The sequence below is a fragment of the Silurus aristotelis genome (assembly GCF_946808225.1).
Source record: "Silurus aristotelis genome assembly, chromosome: 1".
Classification (NCBI taxonomy): domain Eukaryota; kingdom Metazoa; phylum Chordata; class Actinopteri; order Siluriformes; family Siluridae; genus Silurus; species Silurus aristotelis.
The window spans coordinates 31,347,321-31,365,149 of NC_139574.1; the positions used below are offsets into that span (position 1 = coordinate 31,347,321).

A 17,829-nucleotide genomic window follows, 5' to 3' on the forward strand; every position below is an offset into this window, starting at 1 on the left:
ACTGTGTGTGTGTGAGTGTGGGTGAGTCATTGCTGTGCACGGCAGAGAACAATCCAGTGGACCTTCATGCAAAGCCGACATTTTGACCTGAGCGAACAGAACATAACCACCCCCCCCTATCATGATCAGAGTTCCTGATATATTTCATTCTGTCTCATCTGAATGCGATCCCTTACTAATGTTTTACTCATTTAGATGCTTCGCAGGCTTTAACATCTGCTTCTTTCAGTCCTGAGCTCTATATATACAATCTGCATAAAATAATTAGGATTGAACTTCCTGCACTCCAGTGTGCTCTCGTTCTCTACCCCCCCCCCCTCAGCCTCTCTCTTTCTCACTTACTCTTCCTCCTGCCTGATCTATCTGTATTTCTGTATGTCTGTATGTCTGTCTCCCTCCCACCCTCCTTCTCTATCACCAGCCCATCCTTCCCTTACCACACACACACACACACACACACACACACACACACTGACCTGCTGATGCAGCAGCACACACTGACATGCCTGTCAAAGTGGCTGAACAGGTGGTGCTGTAATGACCACCCTCTGCCCATCCCCCATCCGCCTTCACCCACGTACATACACACAAACACCCACACATACACACATCTAAATTGATAGATTGATCCACAGTATTCCACACTGTTCTCACTGTTGTTTGTAAAAGTCAGTCATTTACATATAGTGAGGTCACTGCACATACCAGAAGAAAAACCCAAAACATACATGAAATGTTTTTTCAGCTAGGATTCTACAATGTCATCTCTCCCTCTCTCACACGCCACACACAGAACTGTCTCTGCTGAAATATTTTTTTATGGTGATAATTAATTGGCGCTATAACCGTAATTAAAAAAAGATTTTGGACATTTGAATCTACAAAAAAAAAAATTCCCCCACAATGTCCCTATAAAGTCCACACAAAAACTGTCAGATATTCCTATCCTTGTGAAGGCATTTATTGTGGAGTCATGTGTACTGCGGGTGTAACGAAACACACGAAGCACCATGGGATCAGTGGTACACTGAGAAATCTTTATTTGACTCAATACTCTCGGTTATTGAGCGAACGATTCCGATTCAGCACTTAAGTGTTCAGTATGCAAATGTGTTAGTCTGTAGTTTGAAAGGGTTTGAAACCTGATCTAACAAGAGTCAGAGTGATTGAAGCCGTCAAGCATCCAAACGTCAGCATCAGTCAGTCAGCAAACAGTCTGTGTGTGTGTGTGTGTGTGTGTGTGTGTGTGCATGTACCAGTGCTAAGGTTTCTGTGAAGGGGGTTGGGTTCGGTAGGGGGAAGTGGTGGGGGTCTGGCAGCAGGGTGCTTGTTTGACAGCCCAACACAGTTGGCACCACCTCGTCCTGAGAGGGGGTAATGAAAGAGAGAGAGAGAGAGAGAGAGGACGGCGAGAAGGAAAAAAGGTAGGAACTCTCTAACTCCTTGACTCCAGACTCTCAACTTTGGAAGATCTTGGATGGAAAAGAAGCAAGCCTGGCTTGAGAGTAAGCACCACTAAATGCATCTGATTTCCTGCCCTCTTTCACCTCGTCCTTCGGTTTTTCTCTCTCTCTCTCCCCTCCACTTTGGCACGGGCCCTCATCTGACAGGACAGCACAGAACCTTTTTCTGTAAGTATTCTTTTTATTCTTTTTCTCATATCAGATCACAGAAGTGAATCTTGGGTTCTGCTGTATTTGTTATAAGAGCGTGAAGGTCCAGTCTGATATACTTAAACTTCAGAAAGAAAGCCTTAATTGTATTTTAGGAGTAGGTCTCTTCTGGGTAGTAGCTAAACTTGAAAATCAATATTGCAGTGAGATATTGCAGAAAGTCGACATTTGAATGTGGCTTGAAGAAAAAAAAATCTGTACAGTTCTTTCATCACCGGATGTAACTAAGGCCTTCATGTGTTTGCCTCATCTACAATCTTTGACTCTATAATGTCGCATTTCTAAGATGACGGGATCTGCTCTGTTATAATTATGCTTTAAAAAAGATGTCTGTTAGCAATTATGGGTACTACCAACCTCTTTGTTGCTAACTCATAACACCCCTCAACCCCCCCACACACCCGGCCGTTCTCACTCTCTCAGCAGTACTTAAGTAATTAAGTATTAATTAGTATGTTGAGCAGTAAGTGTAAGTCAATTAAATGAAATGTGTTCTTTCTTCCTTACATTTTGTGTGGAAAACAACATCAGAGCCCCTACCTAATACCTGCTGTACAGGAGGAAATCCAACAGGACCTTATAATTTCATCCTCAGCCTCCAAACGTCCATCATGACCTTGCTGGCCTCAGAGAGGTCACTGCTCATCCGGAGCAAATTCCGTTCAGGTAAGCACTAAGGTCAGAATTCATATGAACCTTGCATGAAGCATGTAGGAGCATAGCTCTTGGCTGGAGAGTGCTGGATGATGATTGGTGGGTAACCACAGGTGTGTGCATGCTGCTGTGTAGTGGTTGGTTGGTGCTGAAGACGCCTCGCTTTTCAACTGGGGCATTAGAAGCAAGTGTAGTTTCTGTTAAGTTGTTGAGAATTTCTTAACGCACACAGTGATGATGAGAACCTATAAAACAATCCACGCATGAAGTTTCTATGCGAATGTTTAGAAATGATCAGTGATAAGAAAACATTCAGCTGTGGATACAGCTTCCTTTCATGATGTTTGCCCGGAAATGCATTAGCGTAGTAATGATGATCCTTTATTCATGACTGTGTATTTGAGCCACTGAAAGGATTAAAATGCACCACTGATTAGAAACCTCAGCCAAAGTTTTCTAATCAGCTCTGCTTTTAAAGCCAAACGATGGAATGAGAAAGAAGTCAACATGATAAACTATCTGAAAGAATTTTTATTATATATATATATATATATATATATATATATATATATATATATATATATATATATATAAGACCTCCATTAATGCTTGGAACTAATGATTTTATTCATTTTGTGGTTTATGATAAAAATAAAAACTTAATGAACACTAGAACACTCTTACTATAAAGCAAGGTTTATTTTACATGGCCAATTTGCTCACGTATGTCAACCTATTCATACAAAATCTATCAATTATTATGATTTCTATCCTTATTAGACTATGCAAAAAAAATTTCTCCATTTCTCATCCCATTCACTACTACAGAAATCACAGATTGCACTTTTAATTGTCTGAGATATTAAGAGGGGGATCAGTTCAGAAAAAGGGTTCACAAGGTACTGTGCTGTGCGCCCAATTAGAATCGTTGGTGTCTCTTCATTAAAATCCATGTGGACAGAGGGAAGACCATGTGTCTCTCTCAGCTGTCTTGGAACCCTTTCAAACAACCATTGCCCATCCATGCGGCCCCCTGACAGAAGCGTTGGGGCTTTTAAACGCTGCCCTTCACATGTTTGGTCAAACCAGATGACTATGCACAAAGAGATCTGGCCTTGAGATGAGAGAAAGGATGAAGGTTTCTGGATTGTGAGTTTTGTTAATGTAGGAGACCGAGTCTTTTGGTGTGTTATTCGATTTCTGTAGCCCTGAATCAGCAGGTTTGTTTGTGCGACAAGGATACATTTTCATTCCATTAGAAAACAAAAACAAAAAAAAAGCATGTCTGGTAAAGACAGTGGTTTCTAGTTGTCTGGTTTTCTGAGCTACAGTATTACCTGGAGGAAGGAAGAAATCTGCAGCTTTGGGATTAAGGCTAATAGGATTGTCTTTTAAATGTGCTTCAAATCAAATTATTATGAGTGAGCAAAATTTTTTTTGCTTTAATTTTGAACAATTGTGTAAGCTGTGTTCACTAGTATGAAAATCAAATTGTGCAAAATCCAGATACTGCTTTTGGGCTTATGGCAAGTTGACAAGACTGTTAATTTTTTTAATAATTCGAAATGGCTCAGATATCGAAACAACAACTCCAGAAGCGCAGACGTGCTCCAGGGTTGGTTTATATTACATCATGCTTTTATGCAACAACTGGAAGCTTTAACTTTTTATTTTATTGTTTTACTTTAAAGAAAATTTCCTGGAATTTACCAAAAACTCTTTGTATTTCTATCAGCACTTCTGGTCATAATCATGTCTGTCTAGCTGAAGTTATTTTACCTCTTTAGCCTGAATACCACTGATGCAATGGTTTTGTTTACACATGCCATTAAACAGGAAATAGGACATATGATGTACTCCCTTTTGTTTCGTGCCTTGCCCTGTCGTTGACCTTTGACAAGCCACTTGTTTCTGTTTGCTTCTGTTTGTACATCCTCTGTCCACGACTCAGTCCTGACACCTTCTGATAAATTTGAAAATCGGATAAATCAGGACAAAAGAGAATTAGAGATACACCGGAAGTGTCCTGGTACTATGCAGGGCATTAAATAAAATTCCTTTCACTCGAATTGCGAGAATTGTTTAGTTTGATGTGGAATGTAAAGATAAAAAAAAACCACAGGAAACTGTAAGACACCAAACTGTAAGACAAATTCCTATTATTTGGTGTGAAAGGTGTTAAAGAACACATTTGCAGAGACTCTGTAATGCTGCACTTCTGGCAGGTGGATAAACATAAGGTTTTCCCCCTTACAACAGGGGTACTGGCAGCTAGTGACACTAAACCATAAGCTGTTGTTTTTAATACGACTGTCCTTAAAAATTAAAAAACAATTTTTTTCAAAATCTTCCTTATTATTTACCACTGTCAGGAGCAGCGGCACCAACATATGCAGCGCTTCTCCAATTTTTACAATAACTTTCTTTTTACTGTATATCAGAGTAACCAAGTTCGAATTTTATTCAATTAAAGGTCTTTAATTTATTCTATCAGACACTGATATGAAGAAAAAAAAAAGGATACAGATTTTCGAGAAAAGTGAAAAGAGGAAGAAATTACTTAGCAGAAATGACAGTGAGAGAGAAAGAGACCGAAGGGGGGGTGGGGGGTGGGTGGTGTAGGGTGGAGGACAGCTGAAAGGGGGATGGGAGATGACAGAAATAGAAGTAGTGAGGGATAAATAGTTACCTCCTCCTCCCCTCTTTTCCTCTCTCTCTCTTTCTCTCCTCCCTTCACCTGCTGAACCAAGTAACTGTATGCGTGTGCATGTGTGTGTGTGTGTGTGTGTGTGTGTGTGTGTGTGTGTGTGTGTGTGTGTGTGTGTGTGTGTGTGTGTGTGTGTGTGGAAGTATTACAGGAGGGGGTGAGTAAACGTGTGTGTGTGCTCCTAGTACCCTGTGTGTGCGTGGGCACTCGCCAAACCTGGATTTGACATGTAAAATATGACTGGTGCAATGCAATTTTAATTGTAATATACACTACTGTTTCAGCTGGACTTAAATTATCATTTCTCACTCCTGACAAATACTCCCTTTTATATATTCCTTTCTTAGTCTTAGTCCTAATGAATCAGCATCAGAATGGATTTTGATGATAGTGACTTCAAAGCATCTTTGTAAGTCACGCCGGATAAGGGCATCTGCCAAATGTGATATGTGCAAATGTTCTTATAACGGAGCGTCCCGCCGCACTGCCGTGCACTGAGCACGAGCTTTACACAGGGCAGTCTTCTTAAAATGACCAGTTCTGCAAAGCACACTGGTGCATGCATCAGTCATCTTTTGGTTCAGTGAATCCTTTATTGTAAAAATTCCTTTCTTTTTTCAGTTCTGCAGCTGCGAATACAGAATCGCAGACAACAGAAGGAGCTGAATGCTGACCCCGGTGAGTGTGTTCATTCTCCACTTCTGTGCTCCTAGTCGTACCAATAATCAATATTCAAGAGTGGAGAAAAATAAATAAATAAATAAATAAATAAATAAATAAATATATATATATATATATATATATATATATATATATATATATATATATATATATATATATATATATATATATATATATATATATATATATATATATTTAATTTAATGCAGTGTTTTATTCCCTTCATTTACAAGATTCATGGCTTTAGCTTGTAATTCATTACTTTCTTTTTTCTTTTTCTCTTTCCTTTTTCACAAGAAGGTGTGAAGGCCTCCTGCTCTGACAAAGTAGGGGAGAAAGAGGCCAATAACCCTGGGGTGAGTGATGTGCCAGAACATAATAAGCAAGAAGCACAGTGACACTCATAAACCAGCAACCACTGTAAAAGAGAAAGAAAAAGAAAACGCTTTTGCTTGCACAAGTGTAAATGTGAAGGTTTTTGCGAATTGATCATGAAGCACGTGTGGTGTCTTCTAGTGTTAGAATAGGACATAAGCACATTTCTAATCACCTAGCTCAAAGGTAGTTCTAGATGAGCTCAGGAATTGAGAATGACCTGTAAGAAAGCTTTTTAAAATTAAGTACACTTAGATTTAGAAAAGTATTTGAAAATTAATTTTCAAGTGCTAAATAAATCTGCCTCTCTAGGATAGTGACATCAATGCATTTTATAGAAATTAAGCTCACATTGCTGGAATGCGAATGTACATTTACACCAGAAGGAGCAAATGTGAATCCGTTAGCAAGTGCCAGGGCCTGAAGGCAGATCCTATCAATGTGGAAACCAGAGGTGTATGTTTTTTTTTTTTTTTTTTTATTCCACTAGCATACAAGTAGCTAATGCGAGATTACAAGCTTCTTCTGTGTTTTCTCGCTAGGCTATGCAAGTGTGTATTAAGCTGAACGATGTGTGTTGTTGAGAGTGTCTGGTCTTAATGGTTGGTGTCATTGGGCTGTTTCCCGATGCAGGATGGCACAACTCTGAAGTCGCCCCCTAGTGCTCTGACTGCTGAAACTGCACAAGGTGATTCATGATGCAAGCGGAAATGGGAATTGTTTTGTTTACAACCAACTGCCAAATTGATTTATTAGTTCATGTATTATAATTTTTTTTTTTACTCTTGGGGTCAAACCCAACCAGTAAGATGATTAAAAGAACGTGAAATTGCTTTAGAAAGAAATTTGCTAATGATAGCTTTCATATATCCGATTCATTAGTCCCCCTGAAGCCCCTTTGGGGTTTTCTTTGAAATAATAAGGCTTGTTGATTAAATCTTGTGCACCTTCTTTCCTGCTCTTTTTTTTTTTTTTTTTATGTAGACAAGGTTAGCGGTGGTGCTCAGAGACAGAAGAAAGCTCGTCCGGTTGAGAATGTCACTGAGAAGATCCAGAGGCGATGTGGGTCCATTGAGCATCTTCAGAAACACACTGTGCCATTAGAAAACAGTGAGTAACTGTAATAACCCATTTGGGGAACACACTCACGCACACACACTCTCTCTCTCTTTCTCTCTCTCTCTCTCTCTCTCTCTCTCTCTCTCTCTCTCTCTCTCTCTCTCTCTCTCTCTCTCTCTCTCTCTCTCTTTCTCTCTCTCCCTCTTTCTTCTGTGAAGCATTTCAAGGATGATTTAACACAATACAGTGATAAAAAGTTTTATCATTGTGACTAATTCATGAACAACTGTTTCTATAGTGTTATATATGCACATTATTACACTCTGTTAAACTGCATCAGTATCAAATGTTATACTGATGGACTTGTCCCTCTTTTGACTTGTGTTTCAGCTTCTGTTTCCTTTTCCCTACCCTCAGATGTCTTCGAAGATGACATCTCCTCATGTTCCTCTGCATCTCCCGAGCAACTCGGGACACATCAATCCCCCGGCTTTTCCTCATCACCTGGGCTGAGCAGTGACCAGTCACTGAGTGATGTGTCACCTGTTGCCATGTCCATCAACCACAGCCCAAGCAATGTTCAGGTATTTACGGTCACAGAGATTGAGAAAATTAAATATGCATTTACAAAAACACGTCTATATTTCTGTATAAGATTTAAAATGATAGAGCCTTTTAAAAAAAAAATCTATAGTTTATATATACTGTATAAACAAAAATATTAAGACACCGGACTTTTTAAGCCATATGTGGTTCGACCCCAAACTTCTACCACAAAGTTAAAGGCACATAATTATATATTATAGGATGTCTTTTGATGCACTGGTATTACATTTTAGCTCCAGCTAAACTAGAAGAACCAAAACAAGCTCCAGGAAGATATGGTTTACATACAGTAGGTTGGAGTGGAAGGTTTTGGAATTGGGATGAATGCAACCTATGCTTCCTCACCCTACATTAGTTCCTGACTTTATTTCAAACCCTTTTGTGGTTGACTGAGCTAGACAAGCACACTCCAAAACCTAGTGTCTTCATCCAAATCTCCATCTTCCCAGAGGAGTGGAGGTCATTATAAGAGCACATGGGAACACTAAATGTGGAATTAGATGTTCAAAGAGCACACAAATCTTGTGCCTATATACTGGTTGTTTTTATATATCTACTGTGAATATATGTGAGTATAGCGGGAGAGAGAATTTTGCTATTTTGTACAAAGATTTATCACATATGCTTTTTATATACCACAATATCTAGATACAATATTGAGACACATCCTTAAAGGGGAATTCAAATATTTATAGGTTTATTTTTGTATGCATATGATCTTCTTTTGCAGTTGTTAAAATGAATATAACTGTGTGCATTGTGCTATTGTTATATAAGAAATAAAACAGGACAACACATGCCATTATAGTCACATAATCAACAATAGGTTGTGTGATGAAGCCAGCTATAAAGCAAAGATACTGGTACTACACCATCAGTGATTATCTCTTAATTAAAGAACATTTTCATTTTATTTATACCACAGAAGTGTGCAAATTCTGGCATTTTTTTTAAAAATACAATAAAATACAACGTTTCTTTTTAAAAAAAAACACATTAGTTCCTCGCAAGCAATAAGGTAAATAATAAAATAAAATTGAAAACGTGTAGAAAAACCTAAAATGACACTGACGAGTGCCTTTATAAATGCTATATAAACATTTAATCAGGGACAAGTTGGACAAAAATTCTATTTATAAAGAGAGTCTCTGCCCTACAAGTCCCTGTGTAAGTGTATTAGAATTAATTTACATTAATATAAAACCCAGGGATTTGACTTGCTCCCTGCTGTTACAGAACATCTCCTGACCATGCAGAATTGAGATTTTAGCAGTGTTATGCTATAGTTATTGTCTGCCTTCAGAGTATCCAAATGTTTTTATACTGTATAAAAATGTATGTATCTATGTTTGAGAAATATCATTTACCAAAATGATTGTAGACCATTTTCATATCCAATAATAAAAGTAAATTATTTGTACTAGATCTCATGGGAGACTCAGACCTTTAGAAAAAGAAATGGAAACAAGTGAAAACCCAATTATAGTTTAAAAACTAATTTTGTTCATCTTGCAGCAGTGTGGTTCAGCTTTGCTCCCAGGAACTGAGGGCATCACGGAGTCAGCGACCATGACGGTGGCAGGGTCAAACTCTATGGCAGTGACTGGGAGACCCAAAGGATTGTACGCACCCCCTCAGACATCACTGCTGCCAAAGGTACAAACTCACATCATGATTGGGCCCGGGACATGAAATGCTTGATTGCACTGTAAAGAGACATCATAGGCACCTAAATATATGCAATTTTCTATGTCTAAATAACACATTTAAATTTGGGGAGTATTGATATATAAAATTTTTTTAGTTCAGATCTGATTAATATCCTAATCATCATTTTCTTTCTTTCTGTTGCTCTTTCTCAGACAGCTCAGTGCTTAACCCCACCGACTCATTCCATTCTTGGAGGGCCCTTATCCTCACCACGCCCTCCACGGCCACGGAAACCTCGTGACTGTAAGCCTAAAATGAGGAAGTTGAAGTACCATCAATACATACCCCCCGACCAAAGGGGCAACAATGGAGGTGCTTCTGGGAACAATTCCCAAAAGAACAGCAACACTCAAGCTCAGCCTATCGATCCTGCATACTCCCGCCTTCTACACCAGCAGCAGGTTTTCCTGCAGCTGCAGATTCTAAACCAGCAACAACAGCTCACTGTGGCAACCAGGTCAATTAAACAGCACACCATCTTTCTCGAATAACCTGTCAGGCCCTTATAAGTAGATCTTGAGATGTATTAGGGATGGATGGCATATGAACTAATTCAAGATTTCGCAAGCTTTGATTAGGCAGTGACTCCATACTTAATGGTGCATTGCTACTAAGAAGCATACAAATCATAGACTATGACATAACTTCCTCATTTATTTAAAGTTTCAAATAGATCCTTACAAATCAATTTTGTTGACAATATTGCTTATACATCATATTTGTGGGATCGATTACATATAGGAACTTTTTCCATTTTTCACGTCGGCTTTAACGTCCAAATCAGAACTCTACGTTCGTTCAGTTTACGCGGGACACTGTTTTAGACAACAGTGTTAGCAAATGGTCTTAAGAGTCAGGAAAGAAGAAGAAGAAGTCGGGTTTGTCACTTTAGTTACGGTCACGTAATGCATTAAACTTAATATTTAACTGATGGCAGATGCCACAGTAGCATATAGCCTGAAATATACAGGCGAGCATGTGTCCCGGATATTATATTCATGAGTATGAATATTGTATTTTGTCTCCAGTTAGAAACCATGAAATAGAAATTGTTTGATTTTACTGATGCTTGCAGCTTTAAAAAGAAAATATGCACCGGATGTGCTTTATCAGTGATGCACACATCCGTTTATAAGAGTGATCTGGACATGGCATCACAGCGTTCCAGTTGTAAAATGGGCTGATGAAGTTTGAATTATTCTTTCAAAATATCGCACAAGTGTAAAACTCTCTTGTGAACCCAAAGTGAGAAGCCTATGATCTAATACCAAGTTTGATGACAAGTGTGAAAGCGAGTACTGGCTGTTTTTAACATTAACAAAGACGCCTACTTGATCATCTGACATCTACATCATTTCTGCAATTAACAGTGACAATCAGGTAGTGACGATTTCTGGAGCTGGACCACAAAGTTGCCTTCAGCCTGTTACCCCACAAACAAACACCACTGTCCTGGAAACAAGCCCCACCCACAAGCTAGAATTACTTCCCCCAAACCTTGACGATCTAACGGTAAGAATCTGAGACTGCTCAAACTAAATAAAAAATGGATTTAAACTACAATATTAACAGATTTTTATTATTTATTTATTTATTTTTTTGTTGCAGGTGTCAGAACTCCGACAGCAGTTACGCAAACGCGGACTCCCGGTTTCTGGCACCAAACCTGCTCTCTTAGAGAGGCTTCGTCCTTTCCAGATGCCCCGTCCCCAGCTAACTCCAGCCCCACTTTGCCAGCTGGAAGGGACCTTAGAACCTTCGCCTCCTAATCTTAGCCCGTCTAATAGCCCTTCTCAGATTTACATCCAGCCATCAGCAGTAGTGGAAGAAGGCTTGGCTGGTACAACTTATTTGACATCTCCGTCTTCTTCTGCTGGTTCAAGTCCAAACCTGCCTACCCCCTCACCTCCAGTGCCCTCTAGTGCTCTCTGGAGGTCAGAGCAGGCAGCAGAGGAACTGACCGTTGAGCTGGAGATGAGGGAGAGGATTCGGAGCAGACCAAGAGGAAAAGCAGTCACACAGGCAAGGACAAACACAATGTTATAAATAATATCTATATAAACTCAATAAGAAGCTGCTCTTTATTCGGTGCAATTTGTCTTTTATCTCAATTGCAGACAAGTAGAAGTTCCCTACACCCGTTCCTGCAACAGGATCCAGGATGTGCCAGAGGGAAACCAGACACAGAAGGACAAGAAGTGCTGTTTACACAGGTGAGAACAGATTAGCAATCAAATTGCTGTATGTTGAAGGTTATTAGCTTTTATTAGTAAAACACGTCTCACAGCCATTTTAACAGAATTGTTTATCAGCTTTTGCAGCTTTCTCTGGCATAATCTAAACTGAAATCTCTCGCTCCACATGGTGTATCAGCAGGTGTTTTCCTGTCAGCCATGTGATGCTATCTCCCAGGATTTTGAGCTACCGATGCAAATCACAGCTAGCCCAGAGCAAGCTCCACCCCACTCTGAACGCAGTCTGGAGGAACTACTGCAGGAGGCTATTCAAAGAGTACAGGTCTGTGCGACTAAGAAAGAGAACAAATAATATGTACTAGAATCTTTTAGTAAAAAATTCTATTATCGTCTTTTCATTTTAGATGGACCCACGGGAGTCCATAGATGACATTTTGGAGGATCCTGTTAGCTGTTCTGGTTAGTAAGCAGCATCTTCTTGGCTTTTTAAACATATCACATATCACCATGTGGTACTCCGTATTTTTGTCACTTCCATTACATTACAGGAATTTTGGAGTTATTTCTTGTCACACCATTTTTTTTTGTGCTTTTTTTTCTTCAGCTAACACCATCACTTCAGAACTCCAATCATCCACGCTTTCAGGCTCCTCTCCTGCCTCAGTACCTGACCAACTGCAACCTACCCAGCCCAACTCAAAAGATGAAAGTGGCCGCTCCTCTCCACTTTGCTCCTCGCTTCTTTTGGAGCTTCCGCCTTCCCCTGCCCGGGTTGTGACCCTTGCACCTAACCTCGTTCCTCCTCCTCCTCTTCCTCCCCTCCTCTGCACAACCCCTCCTCTAAGCGCTTCCTCCAGAAAGAGGCGCTTGGATGCGCCTGCATTTGACGCTGCTGATTGGCTGGAATCCCTGACCTCCGGCCTGCACCCTCTCACGCCTCCCGTGGCACCTTTCGTGGAAAGCGACTTTGCCCTCGATTCAGACCTGAACATAAGCAGGGTCCTTGACCTGATGGTGGAGCAGTGGTAAGGGACGCGAAGGTGGGCATGTGGTGCGTGCGTGCGTGTGTGAATGTGCGCGTGCATGTGTGTGTAATTGGATGCTTGACGGGTAATTACCAACTGTTCAAATCTTGTCTCCCTGGAGAGGTCACCCCATCTCCATCCTTTTCTTTAATATTCATCCATCTCTGTCCAGTGATGTGACCAAACAGATTCTGACTGGTGTTGACTGCAACTCTCTACTCCACGCAAGGTCGGGAGAGAGAGAGAGAGAAAGAGAAACAGAGACCAAGTGAAAGAGAATGCAATGAAGACATTACACACGTGCACGTGCACACATACACCATATGCTTGTATATATCAAACAAAATAACCCCTGCAGGCTTACATACTCCCTCGGCGCCAGACGAACCGTCGGCATGGAGAGGGTGAGTATCCGCAGGCTCTTTATACATGTCGAGTGTCTTCACAGGGAAGGGGATGCACTCCCTGTGTGTATGCTTTTCTTCGCTGCTTCCTCGAGTGTTCCTTGGTTCATACAAACATGCACATGTTCTTTAAGTACACCTCCTGCACACTGTAAGGGTGCCCTAAGCACCCGAATGCACTCGTTTCTATCTGTGTTCTGCTGTTGTAAAGTGATTTTACCTAATTGAACAAAAGATCTTTCCATGTTTCTTACCGTCTGCTTCAAAATAGCTGTAATTGTTTTAAGCACTGGCACAGCATTCAAGACGCTCAGTTCTACAATAGGTCCCCCAGAGACACTGGAAATGTCTTATAAATTATATCTTCTTGCTCATAACACCAGGATGTAAGCCATTTGGCTCGGCTTGGAACCTTAACCTTCCCCCTCTTTTTTAAATCCTATTATAAATAAGGTTGTGAGTTATGATCTGATGCAACGTTCGTGGAATAACATATCGAACATATCAATAAGCTGTTGGTTCCTAGCTGTACCGAGCAATACTATTTACTTAAGGAGGACAAACATCTCCAAATGTTTTATCATCCACAATAACCTAGATCTTTCAGCAGCCTTTTGCTTAGTGTAGTGTGACTGTTACACTCAATAGCAAAGGTTCAGTCTTTCTCCTGAAAGTCATATTTGGTCTGGGCATTTCAATTCCATAGCTTTGCTTTTAAACAGCAAAGTGCATTAATCAATCAAATAAAAACAATTTATAAAAGTTTTAATTTATAAGCATATTTATTGAGTAAATTATTCATTCTGACACCTTTTCATGTTCATCTATTCGACTGTGTTGTAAATGTTAAGGGAAAAAAAAATAAAAGTCTTAATTGATTTTCCCATCTGGTCTTATTTGTCTTGTGGATTTTGTTATTTACAATAAACAGAGCCGTTACTGAGAGTAGGAGAAATAGTACCCGGAATAGATGATCTCAAACTCACACATCACTGTGAGATTACAAAAAAACAAAGAGAACCTCCTTTTTTCCGGATGCACTCAAATCATCCCGAGCGTAACGCTTGCACAGATGCCCATAATGTTGCACAGATCGAGTGTTATACGAAGAGCCATGCTGAAAAAATATCAAATCAAATCAGTTTGGCTGGTTTGAAATGAGCACACGGTAGTCATGAAGTTCACTGAGCTTTCATCTTACATTCCTGCCCCTCAGGCTCTTAATAATCATTTCCAAGCCCATATTGCACTAGAACTTTGGAGTGTCAGCAGCAGGATCTGTCCTTTTATTCGCCATACTTCACATTCTATCAGATTTTACACCCTTTTTCGGTACGGACGAGGTTCCGCCGCCGGTTTGCCTCACGTCCGCGAAGTTTAATTACTTTGGCCAGACTATTTCCTGCAATTACTTTATCTGAGCCGAGCATTTCTCGTGCTGTTGAATTTGCCGTAGTCAGCAGCGAAATGTACTCCATCACTCTGGTGTGTGGGTCTCCAGTTATCATCGTCAACCTATATTTAAAATGTAAATCCAGCGTTTCAGCAAACACGCGTCTGTTCTAAAACCCTTCCTAATTTGACACCTATTCTGTACATTCAAACATTTATTCAGACTGTAGGGCTTAAGTACTCGATAATACTAATTAACCACAGTTAAGCTATTCATACATGATTCATATCTGTCTTCATCATCTTGATAGAGAGGTTCCACCATCTGCATGGATTAATTAAGTTAAAATGTTAATTAGATCCCACTTAACTCAATGTGACAAACAAAATCAATATTGTTTAAAATCCATACACAAATCTTCAGGTCATTAAATACACATACGGGGATCTCACCAGAAATATTATGATACTGATGCAGCATGTACTGTATATGGGTACCACATTGGAGGAGGGGGAGTTTGCTGAGTACTGTGCACATGCTTTCAAAACGGTTCTGTAAATAAAAATGGAAATGCTCGCATGCACATAGAAAGAAGAAACCGTTGCTAGGTTGCTTTTAGTAGAACTTATCACAGTTGTTCTAAAGACTTTAGCTGACTCACTAATGTCTCCGCTGGTGCCAGACAACCTGCAAGATTTATTTATTTATTTATTTATTTATTTTACAAAAAAAAGTCAATTATAATACATTGTGTTTACATGAAAAAAGAAATGCTGGTGCATAAGACTTGTACAGACCCATGTGTGCATTTAAGGACATTTGGTGTATATAGACACGCACATACTATATTGCCAAAAGTTTGTGGACACCTGGTCATAAGTACTTTTTGACCATCGCATTCAACATTTAGTCCCAATTTGCTTGTATAATTCCCTCTACTCTTCTGGAAAGATATTCCACAAGATCTTGGAGTGTGCTTATGGATATTTGTGTTCATCAGCCACAAGGGTATTAATAAAGGCAGGTACTGATGTAGGTGAGGAGGTCTGGGGTGCAGTCAGCCTTGAAATTCATCCCAAAGGTGTTCAGTAGGCTTAAATTCAGAGCGCTATAGCATGTCACTCAAGATCCATGTAAACCATATATTCATAGTGTTGGCTATGTGCACAGCAATCATGGAACTAAATTGAGTGTCCTAGTTCAAGTGAAGGAAAAATTTTATGCTACTGCATACCAACAATGTGGTAACAGTTTGGGGAAGAACCGCATATGGTTGGGAAAATCAGGCGTCCCAATCATTTCGACCATTAAAAATTATATATACATATATTCCAAATGAACCTTTATGCAGACACGCCATTATTCAATGTTCATGCCAAGTGATTTTGTGAGCCTGTGATCTTTCCGCCATACATATGTCAGGACTATTTAACATTTTAAATGAGTTTATTCGAAGCACATTTTCCCCACATAGTAAAATAACAGCGATATACTGTAAGGCCACATTTTTAGGAAAATCAGAATTAGAGCCATTTTTGGAAAGATCCTTAAAATTGTCTCATCCCAAATTCAGATTACAAATGCAAGGAAAACCCCGGATTCAAACAAAAAGCCAAGCAAGATGAAAACTTTCAGACGCCAAGCTCTTCGGAGATTAAACACTCTTACTCTAGTGGAGCTGACATACTCAATAGGGAATAGAAATGAAGCGAGGAGGGGGGAAATAAAGAAGGTAAAATAGTTTCCGAGTTCCTGAAGTGAACAAAAGAAAGGAATCAAAATAAGTCAAGCATTTCTCCATCTCAAGGTAGCAGACCATGTGCTCTACAATCCAAATGTACTGGAAATGATGGCTTACAAGTTTCTGTGTAATGAAAAAAAAACTCTCCACCTTCACTCTGCCGATTCGTGGAAATGAATACCAAAAAGGCACATTTCATGTGTAAAGCAGTGAGAGAGGTGTATCTGTGAGTGTGTGTGTGTCCCTGCAGGCGTGTGTCCTTTCCCAACCTCCCACTGCAGGAGATCTGCTGGGGAACGCACTTTCACTTTGATCGCTGGCAGAAGGTCAGCTTCGTTCGATTTTATTTATTTATTTTTTACAGCACATCGTGTGGCTGCTTCTCCGTTCCAGCGTCAGAGGGTGTAAGGGAAAGGGGGCCGGGTGTTAATTGCTCCTGCATGATCAGAGAGCTGATCCTGTAAAAATGCACACAGCAGGGTCATAATGTAGCTACTGTGTGTGTGAATGTTGACACATGAAAAAGATCTTAGGTGAATCTTTGACACTTTGACATCCAGAGCAGGACAGTCAGATAGAGTTGCCAAAAAAGACTTTGCACAGCTAACCTTCAAGCCTTCATATTTCCATTACCTTGAACTTGAGTAATGCTAATTTCTACACAGCCATGGTCATATTTGCTCGATCCGCTACTAAAGGCAGACCAAATTGTGTTTCTCTGCTGTCTAACCCTAGATAATTATCTAACCCTAGATAATAAATAAAACTGAAATAATGTAAGTTATGTATTCTCTCTGCAGCCCGGTACCAATTGACCCACAGACCGAGGCACTGTCATGGAGCAGGTTTCCTAGTTCAAGTAAAAGGAAAATTTAATGCTTCTGCATCCCAAGACAAAGTCAGGTGTCCCAATACTTTTGTGCATAAAGTGTAGTAGACGTATAATATACACCTGTAGAAGAGTGTGTGTGTGTGTGTGTGTATATATATATATATATATATATATATATATATATATATATATATATATATATATATATATATATATAAAAATCCCACAATCTGTTTTAGTCTCAAGCTCTTTTCCTCATATTGTTTTTTCGTGCAATTGCAGTCTGTAGTTTGTCCATTAGAGATTTAAAATTCCTGTTTGGGATTCTGTCAAATTTGTGTATTGTATTAGAGAAATAACGATATTAAATTAAATCGAGACGTACCAAAAAACCCTGGGTATTAGAGTGAAGTAAGAGTTAAAGTACAAAATGTAAAAATGAAAAGAAAATGTATACATTTATTTTATATGATTTTTAAAACAATCCAAAAATCAAAACATGATTGCATCTAAAAACCCGTCTGCAACATCTGCAGTGGCCTCCTTCAAACCAGCTAATGTGCGTATGCAGCGATAGGACTGATTTGGATGATTTCTGTGTTGCTAGTTCTCAAGGTCGACTCAATGAACACAATCTTTATTTATGTGATCAACGCACCAGCCTTTTTTCTCAAGGAAAATGAAACGCGGTTTATATCCTTGAAATTTCTACCCCATGTGACTCATAATGCGACGGCTGAACAGCGGACTGTACATTTTAATTGGATAGCAGCC

The 17,829-nt window shown here is 39.6% G+C and overlaps 1 protein-coding gene across 6 annotated transcripts; it reads left to right on the forward strand.

The window, feature by feature from the left end:
• Positions 1-1,169: 1,169 nt before the first annotated feature.
• On the forward strand, positions 1,170-13,981 carry LOC310715283 (uncharacterized protein). 6 transcript variants are annotated; one of them, XM_083521627.1, is made up of 15 exons: positions 1,170-1,631; positions 2,205-2,339; positions 5,656-5,712; positions 6,016-6,071; positions 6,724-6,778; positions 7,075-7,200; positions 7,540-7,733; positions 9,271-9,411; positions 9,618-9,922; positions 10,836-10,977; positions 11,074-11,487; positions 11,583-11,678; positions 11,839-11,982; positions 12,065-12,119; positions 12,265-13,981. In XM_083521627.1, exons 2-15 carry the CDS (start codon positions 2,285-2,287, stop codon positions 12,687-12,689), a joined length of 2,265 nt encoding a protein of 754 aa, XP_083377753.1. In that variant the 5' UTR covers positions 1,170-1,631; positions 2,205-2,284; the 3' UTR covers positions 12,690-13,981. The 6 variants fall into 6 exon arrangements, with proteins under 6 accessions (XP_083377753.1, XP_083377756.1, XP_083377755.1 ...); XM_083521630.1 differs by having other exon boundaries at positions 1,309-1,631; positions 6,013-6,071; positions 7,567-7,733; positions 11,842-11,982; XM_083521629.1 differs by having other exon boundaries at positions 1,309-1,631; positions 7,567-7,733.
• The last annotated feature ends 3,848 nt before the right edge of the window (positions 13,982-17,829 follow it).